We start from the raw sequence: 18,291 nt of genomic DNA on the forward strand, positions 1-18,291 counted from the left end.
TCATAATTCATTTACAAGACATTGGTAGAGCAAAACAATCCTGACACAGAACTACGTTTGTGCCATAAATTGCAGAACTACACTATTATACAGCACACATAAGGTTCTTTGATCAGATTAAATATACAACATGTCAACAATATCAACCTGCATGTAAATGATTCCTGTTTAAATCTGTTGTTCTCTCTGTGTGAATAGTTTAAATGATGATCCAGCATCAAGTTCCAAATGAAGTGAGCTCCCTATCTCTGCAACCTTTGTAGATGTGTGCTTGTGTTATCAGTGCTCACAGTGCACCTCAACAGCTCTGAGTCGGCAACGTGATACAGCATACAGTGTTCCAGCATTACACACTGATCATATCGGGAGAGAGAGAGAGAGAGAGAGAGAGAGAGAGAGAGAGAGAGAGGTGTGGGAGCTGTCGCAGGTTGCGTAAGCACGCATGCTATCAATCACTGGCATTCCTACACTCTCGAGCAGCTGGTCCATTCAGGGGTCACGTATAACAATATAATATGGATTCTCTCTGACACGCTCTGTCGCTTTTCCCTCTATATTCAGCCACAATGAGAAAAATCCTTAAATGAGGAATGCATCTTACAGTGACACGTCCGTTTATCTCACATGTATGATGCTGCCTTTGGATTATTATATAAGTGTAATAGTATTACTGTATGATTGTAATAAAACATCTGTTCATTTGAAATACTAATCTATTAATATTTTCTGTTAACCAGGAATTTGGTCGGTCGAATAGCAGTGATGCTAAAGTGAAAGCCAAATAAATTCAGCTATTTAGGTGAAATATAACAACTAACATGCAACACATTGTTAGACTTTTATTTGAGGATAGATACACATCCTTTAGATACCATTTTCATCTGAAGAATTCATATATAAAAAAAACGTCATGCCTTTAATCCTATAAACATTTGGGTATTTTTTCTGACTTATGGAACTAATGTAACAATTGTAAAATTGTTGTCAAATGTAACACAAAAAAAATGAGAAAAAGCTCTAAGTTGGAGAAGCTCAGAGAGCTCTGTCAGCTCCTTCAGTGCTCACCTCTGTGCATCCTCCCTGTACTTCAAGCAGCTTATGCACGGGAATTTAGATAGAAAACAAATACTTTCAAACGTTCACAGCAAAGTGCATGACTGGAAGTTTATGAGCTTATGTGAGACAGTAATGAGTGAACAACTTATAGGGAAATGCGGTAGATCACAAAGGATGCGACAACTCTGTCTGTGACCCACCAGTGAACCCTTCTGATCCACAGCTCTTCGAAGTGGCTTTAAAGTTTGAATAATTATTACATAACAGGAAGTGAGCTGACCAGCTTGACATGTCCAATCAAACTGATATTTCAACTGTGTTTAAATTACTCCACTTTGTATAAACATAAAATGTATTAAAGTAATGGTTTTATCTATGCAGAAGCTGTATTTCTTGGCCTTGCACATAGTGTTTGGGTGTATTTATATATGAGACACAGTAGTCTTATATCTAAAACGACACATAAGCAACAGAATGATCCCGGCGAATCTTGAGCTGTCACATATTTCCTGCACTATTTTAAGAACACAAAGTACGCTGCATTTTGTTAGGAACACATTGTTGGTTGCTAGGGAGCCGCCTGGCATCTCTGGCGAGCGGGTAAAGGACTAGTTTATCAACTCGCTGTGACCCTGACATTTTAAGATTTTGAACAATACATTTCCAATTACTTTTAATTTGAAATTGTGGTAATAATGTAGTCACAGCTGTATAGCTTCTCCATTGATGGTAAGACAACTGTCTGTAGTATGTTGCTCCCGGCGTTAAAAGTTCTTGTGTTATTATCAAAATGTATGTGCAGTATCAAAGGTTTTATTATTACTAGTCTATATCCTTGACGTTCCACTTCTGGGATTGCTCCGGTGCCGCAGGAAATTCCGCCGGATGCATCTATTTTCCGTTTACTTCCGCTTTCTTTGTGTTGGAATTTTAAATTTGGTGGATTTATGAGGACTATTGTTGACTGCTCCTCAGATCTCTGTATGGTAAATTGAGACAGCTAGCTAGACTATCTGTCCAATCTGAGTTTTCTCTCAACTATTTTGCAGCGGCTCTTTGCAGAGCTAAGCGCCGCCCATGACAATTCTGATTGGTTTAAAGAAATGCCAATAAACCAGAGCACGTTTTCTTCCCATCCCCGAATGCTATGTGGAGTAGCCAGACCCTCCTTCAGCGCGCTTTGAAGAAGGGTCTGACAAAGCGAGACTATATTATTACTAATGCATTAATGTGCGAGTAGCATTTTGACGTTGCAGTCGCTTGAGGTGGAGCTAATTTTTCAGCTATTTCATAAAGGGCTGCAACTAATGATTATTTTCAATAAAGATGAATTTGCTCATTTTCTCGATGAGAGCACGTTTTCTCCAACCAAGATGCATCTCTAACAGTGCATCATATTTTAAAGGCTCATCATGTTTTGTATGTAAAACCTTAAATTGTAATGTAAACTAATAACTGTCAAATAGTTGGAGTAAAAAGTACATTTCCCTCTGAAGTGTAGTCTAGTAGAAGAATAATGTAGAATTGAGAATACTCAAGTAAAGTACCTTCAATTTGTACTTACGTATAATACTTGAGTAATGTACTTTGTTACAGTCCACCATTGGTGATTTTGTTGCATGAGGATAATGTAACAAAATATGTATTTGCAGAAGAGGATAGATCATAGGCAGACAGATCGGGCAACAGATTGTGTGGCTAAATCTGCATTACAGTATCTTTTTATCTACAGTATTTGGATACAGTTGGAAAAAACGAAGCACCACAGACCCAAGAAAACCTCAAAATGTCCGCCAGGTCTCTCTCAGGCTTGATCTGTATCAATTTGGACAGGCAGTGCGAGTGCACACTCTTTTCTCTGTCAACATTATTCTGCCACCAAATCTCATATCCATCAGTGAATGGATAGCATGTGTGTTACACAAAAAATTATGAAAATCAAAAAGGTGACAATGAAAGAGGCTGAAATCTCATGTGTCTTAATGTGTGTGTCACATGCAGAAGGGTTCTATTGTGGCTGTTGGGGAGAGATCAGCTTTACTATATCGTCCACTGGGGGATCAACAGCTGACTGAAGAGTGAAGTGGTCGGCAGCCATGCTTTACTGTTCTCCCCTCTCTGCTGTTTTTAGCAAACATCCTCCTGATGACTACAGCCTCTGTCTCCCAACATAAGAGCTGCACATCTTCAGACGTGTGTGTGCTTGTTCACACGCACAGCCTTACCCCCTACCCCCACATTACAGACCTCATCCACTTATGCACATTTCTGATTCAAGGCACTGTACAAGCTTTTTGCACTCTGCACACACACACACACACACACACACACACACACACACACACACACACACACACACACACACGCCCCAGATGTAAGTGAAACATTTACAGATCACATGCAAGCACACGCAAACATGAACATAGTTACATCCACGTAAGCACACACACATTACATGCGGCAGACACGCACCACAGAGACTTCCAGTCCCCTCCCCCCAACTGAATAGTCTGTTCTGACAATCCACAGGACAGCCGGAGCATTGACGTCAGAGGCAGGCCCATGAAAATACAGGGTCCCTGGGGGGCTGAGGGAGTTATGCACATCTTCACAGCTTGGCTCACAACTAGTTCAACAACCAATGAGCATATTACTGCCTCTGTTTACTCTTATTTGTCGGAAAATGCAATAAAAAAAAAGGAGTTCCACATTTACACAAAGCCTGGCATGCACAAATTTGCATGCGACTGCAATGCGGATCGTCTGAAACATGACGTCAATGGACGTCATTGCACTGTGATCCATTAGGACAAATGTGAGATAGGTGCATAATTTAGGTTAATGGAAACAGAAATCACAGCACATCATTGCCTGCCCTCTGTCGTCTTAATAATTGTCATTTTGAATCACTGCTGTCAGAGTGTAGTATATTAGACCGACCCAGAACAAGGGTTTGTTGCTCGCTCAGATGTCCTCACAGGTCTTAGGAGAGAAGATGACATCTTTGTTTACCGCTTAATGTTCTGAACCTCTTTTTTTCCCCTTGTCTTCTAAGACATCATTAGAACATCAGAGCCATTAATCTCATTGTTCTCTCTCATTCTCCTCTCACCATATCTGAGATTGTCTATGGGACATTATGTAACATAGTTCCTGTTTGTTTGTCTGTGACCACATACAGTATGTGTTGCTGTGGTCTTACCTGTGTTCTTGTAAAAAGAAATGATCTACACAAATAAATAAAAAAATCTTGTATCTAAATTGGTCTGTATGGGTAGAAATCCCTATACTGTAGATTGAGGCTATGTTAATGACACAGTAGAGCATCACTACATGGAAGAAGTATCAGCATGCATGTTCAGGTGTGTTTAGATATCACAAAAGCAAGATAAAAAATAGCAGTGTATAATAATACATATAAACAGTTATAGTTTTAATAGAGTAATAAATAAAAGTACACAAATTAGTTAATGTCGCAAAATTCACTAAAGTTGTGAACATACCGTAATTTGTAGTAGATTTTATATTTGGAATTTTATTCCAAAGTGAATAACTTTTCCACATGAGATAATCCACACCTAACCAATTTAATTAGATTCAAAATAATCAGCATGGTCATTGAATTGCTGTGACATGAATATTTATTATATCAAACTATAATAGTCAACAAACATAAATACCAAACATGCAGTACACACTATATTCATGTGCATGAAATGTTAGTGGTACGCAGAAAAACAGCAGCTTGAGTCTCGCCTCACTTATTCACACCTGTCACATCTATCTGCTTACTATTTTTTTCATTAGCTTGTAGCATGTTAGCTGAATCAATCTGAATCAAAGTCGTTGCTGTTGTTTCTCACAGAAAATGTCAACTAAGACCAAAAGGGAGAATAGAAGGAAGCACGAATGCAATGGTGGGAAGGCTTTTCTCGGCATTACATATCTCCTGAGATTATTCCTCACTCAGCCTGTCTGGGTGCATTTGAATTACTGTGTGAAACACCCACATCTGTTGAAATTGGTGAGAAAGTCCATCCGGATGGTGTTTGATTATCAAAATCATGACCATGATGATGTGGAAGCTCCATCAGCCAGGTTCAGAAGCTTTGATGGTTTTCTCCCTGTTGCAATAAAGTTCAATCTGGATCTCTCAATGAGATCCAAACATATACGTCAAATACTCAAGCATTTATAGGTGATGCTCCACATCTTTTAATTGCTGCAGCCAATCCTGATGAGAAATAGGTAAAAATAACCCATTCTGTAGTAGCTGGTTTGTCCAGCTGCAAATTGGGGGGTTACCAGGGTAAAGTATGCCCCTATGAGGACCATAAATCCATCTGAGTTTGAGACTGGAGCATTTTTTCAATGGATACATATTCGGGCCAGTTTGTGGCCTGCACAGCTGCCACATGTACTGACTCGGCTGTATCTTGGAGGACTTCCTTCCAAAATGAGAGTCCGGTTCAATGTAACCATAAAAGACAGAATGATTTTTTTTGCCAGCATTGTCGCATCAGTGAGTGGAAGTCCTGTGTAGATTACACAGCAGGGATTACATATTGTGTCTCCAAAGGCCCAAAGGCAAGTGTCCTGTAATAAAAGTTGGCTCTTCAGCTGCCTGCATGTCCCTCCAGAAGAGGCGCAGCACTGGCTTGTCAACAGGAAACAGGCTGATCTGGTGAAGGTTGCCTTTTATGGACTCACTGAGAGCCTCAGCATGTCCAGGGAACCTGAGGAGGATGATGGGCCTAACTTTCACTTGGGGTGGAGCTGATTACATGACTGATCTTATTTGAAACACAGTCCTGTTCTTTCCATTATGTGATATAGAATTCTGCTGTCTGCTCTGCTTCCTCTGCAGATATCTTAGACACATTACAGTCGTGCTCCCCAAAAAAAGCACATCCATCTCCAGTATGAAAAGCCTTTTGCTAAAAGCCATGTTGCCCTAACAACACAGGCTACACGGGAGCCTTAAGAGTGGCTTTCAGGGTCCTCAAAATGACAGAGCTTGATACCCTCCATCTCTACCACTATCTGCCAATGGTGCTCCAGAGTTTAATGACAAAGAATGATGAAACTGCACAACTGGTCAGTTGGCAGCATGCAGACTTATTGGACTGACTAACTAGATAATCCAACCCAATTGTGTGCAGGCCATAGTAATATACCTAATCTAATTTAGTCTAATTCAGGCTAGACGTTACATTAGTCTCCCTTCCAGAGACAATTTGGTAAACTGATCTTTCTGAAAGGATATACTACAATGTGACATTTGTATTCTAAACTAAAAGAATCCTTTTACTTTTTTTAGCAGTCTGGTGGGTAATGGTGGTTAAGTCAAGTCTGACAATTATCTGGTCAATTCATAGACAGACCCCAAAAATCGGCAATGGTTCAGTCAGTCAAGTCCAACTAAAAAACATCAGCAACAAGACTTCACTTGCAAAATTACCACATGCTCACATCTAACTTAACCCAGTTTAAAATAATGTTGCTGCTAAAGCAAGTATTTTAGCACAAGTCTAGTAGACAATATAATATCTTACTGGTTGGTCTTGGCACCCATACAGTTTTCTGGCCATTAGTATCGCATTGGCAAAACCTTCCTCCACAGCGCTGCGGAGGAGGGTCTGGCTAGTCCACACAACATTCCGGGATGGGAGAAAAACGTCCTCTGGCTTATTGGCATTTCTTTAAACCACTCAAAGATGTCTTGGGCGGCGCTAACCCCCGGACATAATGACGGTGCCTCTGAAAAATAGCCTCGGGAAGGAACTTGTTTTGGTGGAACATGTGTACGTACAAAAGTTGTTTTAGTCGTGCAACAGAAAACTCAGATTCAACAGATCTAGCTAGCTGTCTCGATTTACCCTGCAGAGATCTGAGGAGCAGTTAAAAATATATCCACCGGAGTTTAGAATGCCAACACACAGAAAGGGGAAGGTGACGGACATCTGGCCTAAAAAGAGGGACATCTGGCAGAATTTCGGGCGACACCTGAACAATCCCGGAAGTGAAACATCAATTCTATTAATTCAGAATTCAAGTTCAAGTAATTGCTAAGACCTAGGAAGTTGGCTACATTGCTATAGCGAAGTCTGACAGGGCAAGAGACGAGCAGTTAGACTATTGGGCAGGTTTTAGACAAAGCAGGAATCTAGCCAGAGTATATAAACCACTTAACCAAAACCAAAGTGAGCACACGTAAAAATGTCAGCAATAATCCCTCGTCACAATGAAAGAATGTGTGTACGCAATACGGCAAGTACAGTAGGTCAAAGTTAAATGAGGAAATTAGCCTGTAAAATGTTATGAGTTGACAGTTTGGCCGATCATTTTACTGTGCTCGGCTCTGTTTCTCTTCAATATAGGTATAGCTAAACTGACTTCTCATGTTTGTTGCTCAATGGGACTTTTTCCCAGATCACAGTGATTAACTTGAGGAGTACAATGTTGTTATAACCAAAAGAATCAACAGCCAAGCTACAAAAAAAAATTGTAATGTAATAAACCAGTTTTCCTTTAACTGTACCAGTGACCACCAGTTCCATGTGACACATTGAATCAAATGTTATTCTGAATGATTAATTATGTAATCCCTGCAGGGAAAGTCACATCATTTCCCCATTTATCTACATAGAAGTCAAAAGTCAGGGTAAACTGTAGCACCCCTGGAAGCTGAGGTGTATTCCAGTGTAGCACTGCAGCCGGAAGGTCACTCTAGGCCAGGGGTGTCAAACTCAACTTCTCTAATGGTCACACTGGGGGGGGGGCAGACATGTTTAGTTTATTGATATGCTTTTATTTAATTGAAAAAGTCAAATATCTTTGACTGCATTATTGCATGTGTCATATAGTCTTCTCACTTACAGTTTGGTTGACATAAAGTCCTAAAGAAGTCAGGAAAAAGTTCCTCAGCCATCATAGAAAAAAAGCGCCCAAAAACGTCAGAAAAAGTGACCAAAACTTAGACAAAAGTGACAACAACGTCGGAAAAAAGTTACAAATCGTCAAAAAAAATGACAATGTCAGAAAAAGCGACAAAAACTAGGTGGGCCAAAATGTATTGTGAACCTAAATTGATATGCGGGCCGGATCATAATCTGCGAGGGGCCGGATTTGACTTGAGTTTGACACATGTGCTCTATGCAGTAGAGAAAAAAAAGCATCCAAACATTAGCAACGCAGGTTTGTAAGGAGGCACTCAGAGCAGCAAGGCTTACTCTGAAAAATTAAGCATTTGTAAAGTCAGAACACTGCCAGAATTCCTCTGCCTAAATTCAGAGCCTCAGACACACTGCTAACAGACAATGTGGACAACTGTGGCATAATGGTAGCATACTAAATAGCTTGTAAAGTAATAAACATATATATAAATACAGTTTTTTAGACCCACACTTGAGATGGCCTTTTAATTTGCTGCTATGGGGTTTGTTCAGGGAGAGATTGAAAAAAAAAAAAATGTAATGTGTTTTTCAGTTTCCCTTCCCAAATTACACCTTACACCTTTGAGATTGGATTACATGCTTTTAATTATTTAAATTTAAATTATTGTGGTTTATTAGTGAAGTTGTCAACACAAAAACTGTAAATGAGACTGAGAGGGATATATTTCTGGCCAAATGCAAAAAGGCATTTGTTCACTACCTGATTGCGCTTAACAAAACTACACTGTGCAGTTGGAGGAGAAAATGTAATGCTCCACGATGAACATATTTCATTGCACATTTCAACAGTTTAAACGCATCAGTTGATTGAAACAGTGGAGGCTGTCTTCTGCTCATGTGCCACATGCTAAGAAATTTGTTTTGGTTTAAAAATGCTGATAGGGTTTACATCAATGCATGAAACAGAGAAAGCACGTTCATGAGAGTGCACAACGGACAGGTGATGCAGATATGTGATGTGGAGCGCTGCAGTGGAAGGAACTGCAGAAAGCACATGAAGCAAAAAAAGAAAAAACATTTAAATGGGTGAAAAAAAATGTGATGAAAGAAGTGTGAAGGGGGGGGGGTGGTGCGTGTATCTGCGTCAGAGCTGGAGCCAATGAAGTCAGAGATGTGGCAGGCTCAAGCAGGAGATGCTGTTACTGCCACTCACAGCACCCGCCTGAGCCTCATGTCCTCTATACGTCACAGAGCTGGCACAAATTATGCCTGCATGAACATTTGTCACACACACACACACACACACGCACGCACGCACGCACGCACGCACGCACGCACGCACGCACGCACGCATGGTTATATGTAATTTATGTGCATTATACACATATACAGCACCATTCAATTATATTTAAATTAGCGCACCAGTAGACGTGTCTTTTATTTCCTCAACCATTTCTTCATTTCTGGAAGAAGAATACAGTGCTGTTTTTCCATTTTCTCACAAAGCAATGGTTTTTCCATACCTTATTCTTTGCACCTTATTTTTAACACAAAGCTGTTCACCATCAATCATCATAATGTTTATGTATTTAAGTAAACGCAGCATATAGCTGATGCAACTGACGATGTCAAAGTAAATACAGAGGAACCAAATGGCTTTCTTGCGTCAGTATCAAAGGATGCATCGCTAATTAATAAACCGGCCAAGAATTATATTATAGGTTCTATTTATACTATATTATTATTATAGCATTAAGTAGTATTGCTGAGGATTGGCTCTGTGTACTTAAAGATTAATTTATTTATTATACTTTTTTTTCTTTTTTAAATAATTATTTTTAAAAAGTGCAGTGTTGAGCCAACAAACATTATTTCTTTAATTCAGAAATAAATTCATAACAACATATATTTAAAAAAGAATCCTCTGACACACACATAGTATTTACACACATACAAGCTCATTCATGACTCACATATGCAAATCCTGGTTATTTAGATTAGCGGGCAGTGTTTTCTGTTGGCACCACTTCTGACCTAGATTATCACATCCGTAATTCTAGCGGTGACTATGATGAGCATGTGGTCAGAGGTCTGTGGAGGGTAAAGTAAAAACAAAACAAACAGTGCACATTTGCTGACGTCACTGCGCCATGTGAAACGCTTCACTGTGCAATCTTGTAAAACTGCTGCATGCAAAACAGGAGGTCAGATGTGTCTCCTCAGATGTGCACGAGAGCGGGCACGTGTGAGCATGTGTTGAGCACTCACATGTATAAAAAACACACAGACAGATGCAAATATTGTCCTAAAACTAAACTTAAATGAGAATGTAAAAACATGAATTTTGTTGTTTTAGCTTATGATACCTTTTTATATTATATCAGGGACATTTTGCTTTCCACCGCAGGTCTGCTGGTGTGATGATTTTTGTCAATATGTGCGCTAAAACATGATTCAGATGTAGTTTTTTTTTGCCGCTGACACTGTTAGAACAATGAAAGCAGCAGCTGTAGCTCTGCTAGCAGGAGTCACATCCTATAGGTGAGGACGCAAGCAGGAGACATGAATCAAACCAGTGGTAGAGTGTGACTGAATACATTTACTCTATAGTACTATACTTAAGTGCAATTTTGAGGTACTTGTACTTTACTTGGTTATTTCCATTTGACATGTATGCTACTTTATACTTCAGAAAATATTGTACTTTTCACTCCACTACATTTATTTGACAGCTTTAGTTACTAGTTACTTTGTATATTCAGATTGTTAATACAAAATATTAACAACTAATACATTATACTATATTGTTAAAAATGAAACTCCTGCAGCAGTCAATACAATTTCAATTACCCTACCTTTAGCTGCAACATTAGTGACACTTACATATTCATCACTAATTATAATCGAGTAATATATATTATTTTCTGAATTGAGCCATTCTGCATAATGAGTACTTTGGTACTTTAAGCATCACGTGATGTTATTACTTATGTACTTTTGCTTAATTAAGATTTTAAATGCAAGACTTGTACTTGTAACTGTGGTATTACTACTTTTACTTAAGTAAAACATCTGAATACTTCTTCCACCGCTGCATCAAAGCATCACTCTGCAAGGCAAACATCCTCCCTATGTGCTATATGATACCACTCTGCTTAACACATGTGTGCTGATCTCTGAGCTGAGAAGCCAACAGCGTCCTGGTCAAATGTAAGCCTTTTAACCACCAAACACACAGTCGGCTCATTACTTACAGCTGAGCGATGTCACACAGCCTGTCAATGTGTATTTCTTGTGACGCTGTATGGTGTGTATACAGTGAGGCGCTGCTGACTGACTGTTTGACTCTGCTCATTACACAAGCATTATACATGGTCACACCAAGAGGAAATTATCTTTAACACAACAACAAAGCTCACGTTTATAAAATAAAAAAATATATTTTACATATTTTTTTTCACATTTGATTTATACTCACTTTGTTTGATTTTACCATAACCTGCCTGATGTGCTTTTTATGTCATAGGGACAAGAAGGATTATTACTCCTAATTAATTGCATTGCTATACAAAATGTGCGAACATTGTGTTTCTCATGTAAAAATAAGGATCAAATCCTTAAATTGTATTTTTTAATCATTTATTTTTTCTGTTCCATTCAGTGTTAACAAAAGCTACATGGGGGGAAATAACACTGTCTGATGCAAAAATAAAACAGACTCAATAAAATGTATCTGACTTTATTATTAATTTGTATTTGTTGATATAAATCAATGTTGTGCCTCAGAAAAAAAGATGCTTTAAAATAGAGAGAGAGAGAACTCCATATTAAGCTCAAATAAGTTGCGGAGTAGCTGGGGAGACGAGTGGTAACTGGCTGCCTGCGGCCCTCATCAGAAGCCAAACCAAATCAGTGTGAATCACAGGTGAGAAATATACAGCAGGTGCTGACGTACAGGCCTATCAATCTCTCCACACAGCAGACATCACAACAGGCCAAGACGGCCGAGCAGCCAGACGTCAGGTCTGCCTGTTTACTGATAACACATGGACACAATCCATTCATGAACTAAACACACTTATGCGCACACTCTAGCCTTGTCTATCCCTTACTCACAGGTCGTTTTAAGACTATAGCTTTTTTTTCTGATTTAGTGTATTTTATAATCCAATTGTTCTATCCAAACTTGTAACGAGAAGATTTAACCTTGTTTAGCACTGCAGTCAAATGAAAACCAATAACCTCAGTGTAATGTAACAACAATGATTTCACTTGAACAATTTTGCTGAATTATTTTTCTGCCTTCTGCTCGTTCACAAAAAACGGTGATGTTGAAATCTCTTTTGATATTATAAATATATAATTTTGTGGAACCTTTCGGTAGTCATTATTAAGTCTGCAAATAATACTAATAAAGAAATATGTTTATTCAGAATTACTGGTTGTCTGCTCCATGGTGAATTTCTCTGACGCCACTCACTGCATTTCATCTTTATACTTTAGCCCCACCTAGTGTCTGTCTGTCTGAGGACACTGACGGAGACATCTAATAATTATTGTCAAATTACAGAGAGGGCAAAGTGCAACATTTGGTAAAAATGTAACAAATATGATAAAATAAATTAATTTAGATGATAGCCTTATAAACTAGAAATCTTTGTTTGCAGTGTTGTGGCCTGCAGTACATGTTACGACCACTAAGTGGTGTCCTTGTACAAGTTGAGCTTGTTCCAAACAGTCTGCAGCTGCGGCCCTCATGTAGACTGAAGCTGTGAGCTGCTGTTCAACTTCGTCTCCGGAGAAGAACATGGATAAAAGTATTTATGAGGATATGTGAGTGTTTGAATGTGTGTGAGGTTGCATGCAGCTTATACACTAAATGCTCTGTGGCGTCACAAGAGTGGCGAACAGCCCTGCTGCACTTCCACAGTCTTTCAGCATCGTGGGCTTAGATCCAAGCTAAAGAGACACACATGGTGCACCGCTGGAAAGCCATGGCGGTGTATGACGCTGAGCCGCTCCTCAGTTTTAATCTATGAGGACAAACCACTCCACAAGATCTGGAACTTTTCTCTCAACAGTCTGAATTCAAACTGAAAGAGAAACTCTATCTGGCCTTGACCGCGCTGGTCTTCTGTCTCATTGGAACAGGGCCTTTTTGTTCATGTGAGCAGAGGCCATTTTGTAATGTTATTCTTGATGTATTGTCAATGAGGTGGGAGCACCATCATTGTTACAGTAGGACTATTTGCTAAATGGTCTGATGCAGCAAGGATGACAGTCAAATTGTTATCCTGCCACCCACCATATGAACTCCCTTCTTTAATATTCTGCTGGTTTTATTGACCCGTTAAAAAAGCGGTGTGTTAAGTGTTATATTGATAAATATTTCAGTCATTTTTATGGCTATACTTGAGCTGTTTCATGCACTTTTGGTTTGTTTTGTTGAAACCCGAGTTTTGCCTATTATGTAGCCTACTATTCTATAGTATGAATAATGTGCATATTTATAACACATCCAATGATATAAAAAAAACTTAAAGCTGCAATATTTACATATTAACAATGGACAATTATCACCAAACGCTGCAGTTCCCTGCAGCTCTTTGAAGCATTTTAGCTCATTGTTTTGATTTTACGACCCGCAACTTTACCGTTCAGGTTCACTCTCACTGCTCTTATTGGAGTTGTTTTCATCAGCAGTCGGCAGCTGTTGTCAGCAAAAAAGCTCTGATAAAGACAAAGTTAATGACTAGCTGGTGAAGAAAGTGGGGCATTTAGCTGTGTATCTGCTGAATGTGTAAATAGGAAACTATTTGCTAAAATGTTCGTCATAACAACTTTATATGGTGATAAAATGTCAATCTTGTGCTTACGGGATGTTTCACTGCACCTACTAATGCTGCATTGAATAAGCCAGGCTGTTTATTCAAGAACAAATATATAAGTTATTTTATTGTTTTATTAGGAGTGGCCCTGTAATCGACAGGTCGAGGCTGCACACAGAGGCAAGACAAAAAACACCTTGTGGTCCTGATATGAATCTCAATGCCCCTTTTTCCACACCTCCCCTCAAGGCCTCACCGGGGATATCAGAGCGAACAAAAACGATCTCCATGAGAAAATACAAGCTTGAGCACTCAAAGGCGACAGTGAATGGAGCAGCGACAGTAGCAGCACCATAGTTACTGCTGCTAGATTTCAGATTCTGTTCATGATGCACAAATATACGTATAATCACTCTATACAATCAATATTTGTCAGCTTTTTGTAACAGCAGCTATTTAGTTTGGACAAACAATTGTATTACAAAACTAGCTAACTTTAATTTCATTTTAAGATATGCACTACTGCCTGATATTTTAGGTTACAGAATATTCTCTGGTTCCCTCATAAATCACTTCTTAGTGTGTATGAAAAGCCTAGTGTTCTATTGGTTTAAAATCTAAATTTGCTTTGACAGTGTGCTGTACAATATTAGTGCTGCCATCCTGCATCAAAGCATGCAGAATCTTGAGTGGGAGGTGTTCAGTGGGTGTGTACCCCCTAAGTAGTCACAGATGCCAGGCACAGTCGGGGAAGGAAGCGCCCAGCTCTTCTTCCGTGTTAGCCAAGGGAAACTCTCATTTGGGCATGGACCCAAAAAGATACAGAGCCAAAGACTGTGATGCAAACAGGTCACGTCTCCAGCGCAAACAAACAAGTCTGCAGGCCTGAGGAAGCCGTAATGTTTACAGTAAATCCTGCACTGCAACTGTGAGTTTCTATGGAAAGTCAAAATTTGTGGCACAAAACGAGTAATTCAGTAAGTTTCAGAGGTGATGGTGAAGATGACTGTGATCTAGTCTTTAAAAAGATACTAAAAGTAAAAAGACAAACAGAGATCAAATGATGTATTCATGCTTCATTAAGGATCAGTATTTTTTTTCCAAATCTAAACATGACAAATGCAGCTTTAAACTTAAATAATGTGATGCGAAGGAAACACCACACATGTCTAGTCCTCATGCAAGCCGTTTCCATTGCAGAGCACTATTCATGCGAGCAGGCACGACTCTCTGCTTTAAGGTTCTTGGCCTTAAACTTAAAACTCATGTCATGTGTTTGCCAGCACAATAGCAGCCACACTGCCGATTGAGGTATTTCAAAAGCTGCCTCTTGAAAAAGGGGGAACTGCTTGAACTAAAAGATAAGCTGAACCAGTGTTTTCAACTAATAGGATCACAGGCACTTTGAGGAAAGTAAAGCATAGCATTCCTAGAAACAGGACTAATTTTTGTTTAGAGTGGCTTTTTGCCCACATTTATATTTTATACTAAGTCACTGTGATCATCCCCATGACTTGATTAATAAGACTTCCATTTCCGGTGACCTGACCTGCAATAACAATTTGTTACAGTTGGTGTGTGTAGTGGCCTCGTTTTGTGTCTGTTGTTAAGTTTACCCGATGCAGAGGGCAGTAAGTAAGTAAGCAGCAGTGTAAAATAACCCCTCTTCTACTCAATACAGGATCTGCATCAATCAATGACAGCCAATCCGTGGCGGCGCCAGAGGATTCAGAAGGTGATAGGTAGTACGCTCATTAGTACCATGGAGGATTACTAAACAGGCCCAAAGCCCCTGGACTGCAGCCTCTGCATGAAGTGACTTTTAACATTTCTTGTTGGAAAGTGAAAGTCACTCAAATGACCAAAAAGAGACACAAAACGGTCTCTTTCAATCTGGTGTGGGGTCTTTTACATGTCTATGGCCATTGTCTCATAATCCATCCATGACTGTGGGCTACTTGGAGTAGCTATTTATTAATATTGTTCCATATTAGAATATTTAAAGTTGTTTATTTTGCAATCATTTATTACACTGAATAAACAGTGTGACTATTAATAATGTTTCCCAATGGAAATGTTCATGTAGTGGTTGTTCTGTGCAGCTGGGTTGCTATTGTATCCACAGTTTATTTTTATTTTCTCTGTGCACATAAAAGGGCCCATTCGTATGCCGGGCTACACCATGATGGTAGATCCAGCCTTGATTATCCCTCTGAACTCACACAATGCATGTTCATATATCAACTCCACCTCAACAACTGTAACAACTGGACTGGAAATAGTAATCTAGGTGAACCACCATTATACTTTATATGCATATAATCCATTTTCTGAATCAACAGGTCCTTCTTTGCCTGAGTGATGACAGCCATACTACCAACCAAGCTGAGTTCACCCAGCCTCTACAACTCTCATGCCACACATCTATCATATACTTCCTTCTGTAGCTGAACATTAGAGTCTGTTCTGCAACCAAACCTGATGTCACACAAATGGGACTCCACTGAGGATTGATGAGAGATTATAAAAATTAATCAGCAACACACAAGATTGTTTTGGATAAAACTACTTATTTAGGGGAGAGTGATTGCATGACAACATGGCCATGTCACTGTACAGGTTTGACACTTAATGAATTAATACAGCAGCTGTAGCGGCTGGGTATCCCGAGGGTATGACTAAGTCCTGGTGCCTCTCACTTTGCAATAAACCTGTGGTTTCTACTCAGAAATTGCTCTGCAGAAACATCAAAAACAGTCCCTGAGAATATCATATGCATGCACTTTGGCAGCAACAGTTCAACTTTCACACTGTCATTTCAGATCATGACTCTTACCTTGGTCGCTGCATCCTGCAGGCGGAGATTCCTCAAAGTCCTGGTCGTCAGGACTTTTCCGTTTCTTCGACATTTGCTGCTCCCTATTCCAGTGATGGATCTATCCACCGCTGACTCGATATCTGCTGATAACGTGAGACGACTTCAACCGGCAGGATATACAACACATGCAACAGTCTGGGGGAGGCGAGAAGAGAAATGCGAATAAATCTCAGTCCCATTCATTCAGATCCCTTCTCTATGTATCCTCTTTCCAGCGTGCTGTGTGAGCGAAGTTACCATGTGGTGGCCAGCCGAGCACCGACAGACGCAGCGAGGCATGGAGCCGGTCAGCTCCTGTTTCCCGCCGTAATCGGACAAGATGTGTCTCCACGGACAGTCTGGAGCGTATTTCTCTTGACAGATGAGAAATATTTGCAGCTCAAGTGATTTGCCGATCACGTGCGTCTCGGATTATGATTTAACCTCGTTTCGTGTTTAGATGGAAGTTGGAGGTAACTTGTTGATCCGTGTTTTAAGGTAGTGGTTTTCGTCACACTGGATGTTTTCAGTTTTTTTCATATCAATTAAGGTTTTCAACGTTGTATGAGGTGCATGCTTTACTTGAATGGTGCTCAACGACGTCAGACAAGTCTAATCAGGCATGGATGACGTACAGCCGATACAACGGGAACTCTCGGGTATCTTGAAGAGTATAGGCCAATGTAAACTGAGATTATCCGGACGTGGTCTGCCCGCTAAAGTACGCCAAAGCGCGTGCCCCTCTGGGCAACATTTGAGCTGCGCATTAAATTGCGGGTAGAAAATGCTCTCCGGCAACATCTGGGAAGGAGGAGAGGATTCCTCCCAGGCAAAAAATTGGAGACACTGTTCTACAGAAGTGGTGTGTTGGAAGCGCACCGTACGATACCTTCTCTTTTACAACACCAGTCCAGCGACGAGTAGAAAACACATTGGTCTGTGACGCTTCTTGCGCAAAACCTCCTAATCCATGTGCCAGAGTAACATAAATCGAGCAAACACGCATTGTGTTATGATCACCAGTCTTGGGCGAACGGGTTTGCTTTCACATCAGTGTGATGGAGCCACAGAGAAACTTGAGAATAAGCATTGAATAAAGGCAGCAAGAGAATCGTGGTGTTGCGCGTATGCTACTATAGAGAAGGGCAGGCAATGACGCCACCAGTCTGGCTTTTACAAATTGCTTGATGATAGTTTTCCCCTCCGGTCGACTCAGCCCTGAATGCCAGAGAATAAAAAAAAAAAAAAATCAGCGCTTCTCTATTACTAACGCATGGACTGTGCGTGCGTTCAAGAAAGAGATATCCACTTGGATAAAACTGCACAGACCTCAGAGTATCACTGACTTCTACTTTCACACATTCATTTTCCTTTCAGGAGAGTCACAGATGGGTTCCTGACACCAGTTGAGCAACAGCCATCCCCACCTCCTCCTCTCTTCATTCTCTCATATGTTGATTTATTTATGAACACTCCCGGGTCAGGGGATTATATTTCATTTACTACATCTGGTTTAGATTTTCAGTGCAGCACCTATACTGTTTCTCCAAATGGTGTCACTTGGATGTCAGGGCAAATAGTTTTATTTTTTTGTGCGTCTATATGCGCACATCCGCGGCGGGTTTCTTGCAAAGAGCTACAGTTGCATTCATGC

General features: G+C 40.0%; 1 protein-coding gene across 5 annotated transcripts in view; it reads right to left on the bottom strand.

Annotated features, from left to right (window-relative positions):
- pde10a (phosphodiesterase 10A) overlaps positions 1-17,771 on the bottom strand; it is a 59,095-nt gene extending 41,324 nt beyond the window's left edge. Inside the window, exons 1-2 of one of the 5 annotated variants that reach the window (XM_035992175.1) lie at positions 16,896-17,769; positions 16,617-16,793 (exon numbers count right to left, since the gene is read on the bottom strand). In XM_035992175.1, coding sequence (XP_035848068.1) covers positions 16,617-16,689 — 73 coding nt within the window. In that variant the 5' untranslated portion in view covers positions 16,690-16,793; positions 16,896-17,769. Of the gene's footprint in view, positions 1-16,616 lie in introns of all 5 variants that reach the window. The other 4 variants (XM_035992176.1, XM_031302440.2, XM_035992179.1 and 1 more) reach the window with 4 other exon arrangements.
- Positions 17,772-18,291: the final 520 nt, after the last annotated feature.

The sequence above is a fragment of the Sander lucioperca genome, chromosome 15 (genome assembly GCF_008315115.2).
Source record: "Sander lucioperca isolate FBNREF2018 chromosome 15, SLUC_FBN_1.2, whole genome shotgun sequence".
Taxonomy (NCBI): Eukaryota; Metazoa; Chordata; class Actinopteri; order Perciformes; family Percidae; genus Sander; species Sander lucioperca.